Source organism: Phycodurus eques, chromosome 19, assembly GCF_024500275.1.
Source record: "Phycodurus eques isolate BA_2022a chromosome 19, UOR_Pequ_1.1, whole genome shotgun sequence".
Lineage (NCBI taxonomy): Eukaryota > Metazoa > Chordata > Actinopteri > Syngnathiformes > Syngnathidae > Phycodurus > Phycodurus eques.
In genome coordinates this window covers 10,612,327-10,619,664 of record NC_084543.1, presented here as the reverse complement: position 1 = coordinate 10,619,664, position 7,338 = coordinate 10,612,327, and the positions used below count along the sequence as shown (strand labels likewise).

General features: G+C 41.4%; 1 protein-coding gene across 3 annotated transcripts in view; it reads right to left on the bottom strand.

Annotated features, from left to right (window-relative positions):
• Nucleotides 1–5,052: 5,052 nt before the first annotated feature.
• Nucleotides 5,053–7,338, bottom strand: part of trrap (transformation/transcription domain-associated protein) — a 77,604-nt gene continuing 75,318 nt past the window's right edge. For all 3 annotated transcript variants that reach the window (XM_061705707.1, XM_061705709.1, XM_061705708.1), the window contains one exon: nucleotides 5,053–6,479. In XM_061705707.1, the coding sequence (XP_061561691.1) occupies nucleotides 6,195–6,479 (285 nt within the window). In that variant the 3' untranslated portion in view covers nucleotides 5,053–6,194. The remainder of the gene's footprint in view (nucleotides 6,480–7,338) is intronic.

The following is a 7,338-nucleotide window of genomic DNA, read 5'->3' as shown; positions in this document are numbered from 1 at the left end:
CTTTCAAATGAGCTTCAAAGCTGCACGCTTCCCTGCCTGGCACACAACTCCCAAGCGAAGCGAGGAGAAGAGGAGTGTGTCGGCGTCTGACTGACTCCCTCCCTTCCTCGCTTGCTCCCTCTCAGGGATCATCCTTCATTCCCTCGGCAATCCGCTCCCCACTCAAACAGCTGTCAAGGTGAGGCACTTTTACACGGCGAGGCTCCAATGCCCTTGTCCAATTTCACTTTGGAGTGAAGCTGGGCTGAACGTGCCAATCCTGATATTACCAAACAAATTAAATCACGTACTTGGATGCATGCAGGCACAGAGAGAGAAAGAGAGAGAGGGACTGCTGAGGATGCTGATGGAAGGCATGGAGCTCTGGGGGTCGAGTGCTGGGTTATTGTTGTCAACCGGGCTCAGCGGCCTTCCGTGCGTGTGCGGTCTGACTAGGACATAAGCGGCAGGGAGGCATTAAGATGGTTCTGTTGCACGGCCGTGAACACGCCATCATGACCCCCAACCAAGGAGAGCCTGATAAGAGATGAAGTCGCCACAAGCGTGGAGCAAACAGAAACAAAGGCAGTCGTCCTGAACAAACACGACTTAACTAGCATGCTCATCAGCATTTTCGGACCTCTTTGCTCAGAATCAAGAATGCCACAAAAAAAAAAAAAAAAGCGTTTTCATGCCTTTTAGCCACACTGTGCGTGCGTGTGTGTAACCATTTACAGTATTAGCAGTTAAATGATACTAAATTTAAAAAATTACATGGCTTTATTGCATACAACAAGTGGTTTGATAAAAAAACAAAAAAACACTTTGATCATGTATATTCTGTTTTCATAATCATGTTGAAGATTTATGTGTCCCTGAAATTGCTGCGCACATTGTCATCATAGGGTAACTGCCCCTTTAAGAAAACATACAATGACATCACAACCAGTCTTTTGTCTGAAGCAATCGATAGTTCAAGAAAAAATATTTACATTTATCTTTGATAATTTTTATCATATTAAATGTGCAGTCGGATGTCATCTGTCATCGTGACATACCAATTGTATGAAAACCTTTCAGAAATTCGAAATAGGGTACATTTGTTAAACAGTACATAGGCAACTTGCGAACTGAATTGTGTTGCTTAGTGAAGGTCCACCATGTGCTCATTAAATGCTATCATTAGACAGAAATGTTCACCCTGTCATTGTCAACTCGATTACAAATTTTGCTGTTTGCATGTACATAGTCTGCTTGCATTTTTTTTTTTTTTTTTTTTTTTTTTTTTTTTTTAAGTGTAGGAGCTTGACTAATATCCATTTCTACTAATACTCCCTGGTTGTTTAAAGTAAAGCCACAAATATAACAGGAATCAAGTAAAAGAAGGGAGGATTGTAATTATACTAATTGGAAGTACAACGCATAAAACGGTGGTCCCAGCTTCACCTGTCTTTCTATTTTAAGACTTCATCAACTGAACACATTTAAATTTAATGAGCGCTTGCACCGAGCATATGCCTCTTGTCTAAACAATATGAAATGCACGTAAGTGACAGTTTATGCACACTAACTTTAGCGCCATGTCAGCTCAATATTCAGCACAAAGTGGCCTCCATAATTAATAGAGCTGTTCTCCTCCATCCTTTAGCACAGCTGACGGTGCCAACTGGCAGCAGTCGAGAGAAGTTAGTGCAGCCACGGGAAATGTGAGAAACTTTATCACAAATTGGTTTCAAATACTTAAATAATTACGAATTAAGGACAGGCATGATTGTTTGCAACAGTTGTCACATTAAGCCACTAACAAAACACAGGTGTCCTCCATGCAAAGGGATGGAACTCGATAAACGATTCCGATTCCATTATCGATAATGTCTTATCCGATTCCTTATCGATTCGTTTATCGATTCTCATTGGGTAAACAGGGGCCTATCGCAGTTGACGTTGGGCGAGAGGCTGGGCACACCCCGGATTGTCCGCCAGCCAATCGTAGGACGCATATTGACAATTAAAACAGTACATTTTATTTGTTGTGATATAAAACGATTACAGTCTAGAGACTCCTTCCAGTACGTTTGCAACAACAGCCTAACAAAATATGTTCAAATGACATCTGTTTCACAAGCACATAAAAAAAGAAGTGTGTTTTTAATTGGAAACTGAGTTCTTTTTAATTAATTTAAACGAAGATAATTTGGAAATAATTGCTCTATTCAAAGCAGCTAGTTTATTCTAGTTAAATGGACTTGAGTGGAGAATCAAATGTTCTGCTGCTATGTTAATATAAATTCATATAACTTTCTCTTGCAGTCTCTACCCATTTAAAATAAATTGTACTTCTTTCCTGCTATGTGGCACTGCGTCACTGTCACTGAGACATAACGTGACTTTGATTGCTGCATCCCACTTGGGCAATTAAAAATTGGAATAGCAGATTTGAGACACAAAGCCAATGAGCTGCACTCCTTGGAGTGAAAATGTCATTAAAAGTCCTAATGGGACTCCATTGCAGAGCCACAAAACAAATCTTCCGCTGTTAGATATGAGATGAGCCGCTTCCTAGAACGGAGATAAACACATCGTTGTCATTTGATTAATACTGTTTGTTTACACGAGGACACCAAAAAGAATTGTGCACGCTCACCCACTGTGCAACAAGGCCTGAAACAATGAGATAATAAACCATCGAACGCCGGCTGTGACGACTGAAGAGAAGTCAGATAATGGAATTGTAGAAAAGGGGGATTAGCGGGCTGATGGCGCTCTCTTCACTTCTCGTTGATGTGCCATTTTGATCATGTGAGCCACAAATTTTATACATTTATGCTACACACCAAAACAGGGGTGGGCTGCTGTGCTGAAGGGCCCAGACAGATGGGCCAGGTCATCTGTAGGGGGGGTAGAAAAAAAGAAAAAAAGTTTACAATTTAATGTGAAATAGCTTAAATTTAAAATAAAATTAATTCTCATACTTTATCATTTAAGTTTGACACAGGCATACTTTGCACACATGCCTACATTTAAATACTTTATAACAATGGACATCAACTAAAATCAGGAGAGTAAACTACTACTGTGTCGTTACCATCATGCATATGCAAATGATCCCCATTGATATTATGATGTTTTACTGTTAAAGCAGTGAGGGAGCCCCCGCCACACCCATTTACCGCTCATCCTGAGGGATGGACATCACTGGAGGGGGGGGGGGGGGGGGGGGAGATGGCTATTTGCGATCTATTTGTGTTTGTCCTCTGAGATATCAGCTCTGTCCTGATCCGGTGCCTACACCTCCACAGGCTCCACTCCCACTGGACCGCATCAATCACCACAACCCTTTTCTCACTATAAGGAGGACTGAGGGTGAGATGGTGACGTCCAAGCTTTTGTTTCACTTACACCAACCGCCCATTGTGTTTAGTACAGTTCGCTTGCACAATCTGGGGAGCTCTTTTCGCCCCTCTCTTGTTAGGCTGTCAAATTATTACTCCTCTCAGAATAATGCAGTCAAAACCTACTCCTTTCATAGAGTGTGTCCATGTATCATCTCATTGATAAACTACACTATAATAACAAACAAACAAGCAAATAAAGTATGAGTAGACATATCCACTGTACGTGGCACAGTTGTGTGCTATTATATTGCATTTTTGTGTAGTGTTGATGGTTTCTATAATTACGTGCTCGTGAGGAGACGTGGATTAAATTGAGTAAGCCCTCAGTGAAGGCCCAGATACCAAAATGCACAACCCGCCCCTGCTCTTAACATTGTTTTCTTGAATTTGAGGAGGCAGTGATTGAATATAAAAAATATGTTATCAGCACAATATCAGTGGACATTGTTATGGGGGAAAAACGTGACAGAATACTCCAGCTGAATATTACAGAAATATAAGGTGGTTAAAACAACATTCTGGCTGGTAAACAGCCTTTTAAAAGAGGTTATAAGGTTTGCACACTGACTGAGGAGTATCTGCAACATTTGCACAATCAACATTGTCCTAGACTATCGTACTACTCGCTTGAAGTCTCGGCGCCCTTTGCACAATGGTCATTGCACCGGACTATTGCATTAGTCACTCGAAGTGCTAGAGGATCTCTGCATCTTTTTGCACAATTGTCCCAAAAAAATTAATAAATAAAAACATATATATATATATATATATATATATATACATATATATAAAAAATAATAATAATGTACCGGCATTACCAGATAACTAGCAACCCTTTATTGCTCAGTGACTGTTTTTCTCAATGTCTTTATGTCTCAAAAGTGTTCTCTGCCAATTGACTGTCTGTTGTCGTACTAGAGCGGCTCCAGTTACCTTGTGTGTTTTTTGGACATACTTGGCAAATAAAGATGATTCTGATTCTGATCATTTTTACAAATGACTTCCAAGCGGATCTCAGGTAATGTTAACTGGTATAAATACGATCAGGGAAAAGGATGAGAGTGTGTGTTGTACAAGAGCGTGTTGGAGATATGAGTTGTGTTAATGGGTGCAGGCAGGGCCGCCTGACAGTGTGCGTAAGTCAAGTGAGGGCGGCCCGCTGAGAAATCTAAAGGAGAGCATTCATCAAGCAGCATGGGAGGAGGGGAAACGCCTCAACACACTCCGACAGGACTTACTTACCAGGGGGAGGGAATGACCCCCAAGGTTATTGTAGCCTGATGAGTGAGCAACACCGCTGCTCCCAAACGCCTCTCCATAACCGTTGACTGTCTGCGGGATGACGGCAATCAACTTCCTAAATGTTGGGGGCCGCGTTGTATGCAGTCATTTCACAGTGTGAGTTATGGGCACAATAACATCCAGGAGTGTGTCCTTCAGGGCGATTATGACGCTGACAAAGTGATGCGGGAGAGTGAGGCACAGATGGCGATTACCGGTTATTATTGCTCTTTTATAACCAACTTCAAGAAACTAGGGAGAACATTAATTGCAAGGTTTGATGATCATGATGGGCACAGTTGAAGCTCGCCAAGTATTTAGGATGGGGGGAAAAAAAGTAGAGCGGAAGAAGCGAGTTGTATCAAAAAGAGCATTTTATTAAAACAAAATGCTTATCTATAAGAGCGGCGATGGGCTTCTGTAACAAAAATAAGAGCTAGACATAAAATGAAATATCTGAACTGTTCAAGAACAGTAGTGGATTAAAAAAAAAAAAAAAAAAAAAAGCTTCAGTTTTTTTTTTTTTTTTTTTTTTTTTTTAAAACGTAATTCTTAATCCGTAATAAACACGTTTACGAAAATAAATACAAGTTGAATGATCATACAAAGTGTACCCTTAATGGCCCATCCATCTTATGATAATGTAAGAAGTCTTGATCCAACCAAAGGGTATACAAAATCATTTCAGCTTTCATTCCATATCCTTGATATCCTTGAGATCCTCCTCGTATATCCTCACGAGTGAGACAATTCAGCGACTGTCTTACTAGTAACATTTTTTTTTCCCACAACAAATGCCATTTTTGGTCTACTAATACGCAATCAAACCTTACTAGTATCTATGTTCAATGAAACTTTTTTTCAGACCGATACCAGTGCGAGTATTCACGAGTACTCACTGATGCAGAGTACGGATACCGCTCATACTTTTTTATACGTACAATTTCAATGAACTCGACGACAGACAATTCTGAACAAAGACTTTTCTTACTTTCTGATGCATATGATGATTCTGCAGTGTAGCACCAACCGAGTAGGACTTGATGTCAAATTTTTTTGCCTTAAGTATCAGGGGCTGGTATCAGCAGCTTTCACGAGTAACCAATACCTTGAAATAAAGCCGGTATCGGCCCGATACTCATACCTCGTATCAGTCGTCCCCCATCCCTGCTTACTAGTAAACTACTGTGCGGCACTGGTAACACAACAAAGCTCAACTAGAATGTATGTGTCACACACTAGTAGCCTCCTGGACCTTACCAGTAGCACCAAAATGCCCACTAGTAGTTTTGCCTTACTAGTAACGTAGTTGTCCTACTAGAATGCAGAAATGTCAAAAAGTAGTGGGAAAAAAAAAAATTGTTACTCATAAGACACAGTCATTCTACTAGTGGCCCCTAGCTGTACTACTAGTGGGCTGAATACGAGTTACTTGTGAGGACAAAGAGTACACGAATACATGAACCTTAAGCGTGGATACAAAGGATATTGAATAAATGCTCAAATGGGTTTTCCACATAAGTAAAGACTGGCACATCATTAGAGCCACGGATGCCACGCAGGGTCCATGCGGCACAAATTGTCCAGGCTGTTCGCCGCAGCCACCAAAGTGTTGACTTTACTCTCGCCTCCCTCGAACTGAGCCAGGTTGTGCAGACGGGTCATGATGGCAGTGACGGCCTTCTGGACCAGCGAGACCAGCTGCTGGGAGTCCATGTTTTCCGGCTGGCCGGCCGGGGAAAGAGGCATGGACGTGTCCTCCTGGGTCTTCTTGTGCCAAGCGATGATTTCGTCGCGCAGCACCGCCTTCAGGATGCCGTCCACCTGGCAGAAAGCAAAGAAAGTGGACGATCAGCTTTGAGAAAACACCCTCGGGGACATTCATCTTATATCAAATCAATTTTTCCTACTGAAAAACCATTAATCCATTACTTAAAAAAAGCGTTGTCAAAGAAAAACATCACTGTATTGTACAAAAACAAACAAAAAGAAAATAGAGTAAAGAAATAAACTGTTTTCATAAAAAACAGTCCATACTGTAGTATTTATGTCCTTTTCAATCACTTTCGAGAGGCTTCATACGAGGCCTCAGAATAGTCCAGTGGTTTGTTCTTAGCCATTCTTTAGTGGTTTTAGCTATGTGTTTTGGATCTTTTTCCTGTTTGGAGGACCCATGACCTGCGGCTGAAACCCAGGTTTCTGACTCTCAGCGGCATATTTTCAGAATGCCTTGACAGTCTTCAAGACACCCTGTGCAGGATGTAGCAAAGCAGCACCAGTACAGAGGATCCGGAAAGCATTCACAGAGCAACGCTGTTTTTTACATTTTGTCATGTCACAGCCGTATTTCTAAGTTGGAATATTGTTAATTATCCAATGACGTCATTGATCGGCTCCGCAAAAGAAATGTACTCCGCTTCGCTGTCGTGTACAGTATATTTGAATCTAAAAGGTAGTTTGTTTTTAGTATTGTCGCGTGTTTTTTGACATGATTTACGATCAGTGGGCTTTGTCAAATCAAATGCGACCGGATACAGTCATTACCACGGCCATGACAACAACGATGGATCGCACGTGTATTGTGTTGGTCAAAAAAGAACAAAATGGGGGAAAACGTGGTGGTGGTCACCGGTGCTCCGGAGAAAACGTTCGTTCAAGGATTGCTTGAGCTATGTTCACATAC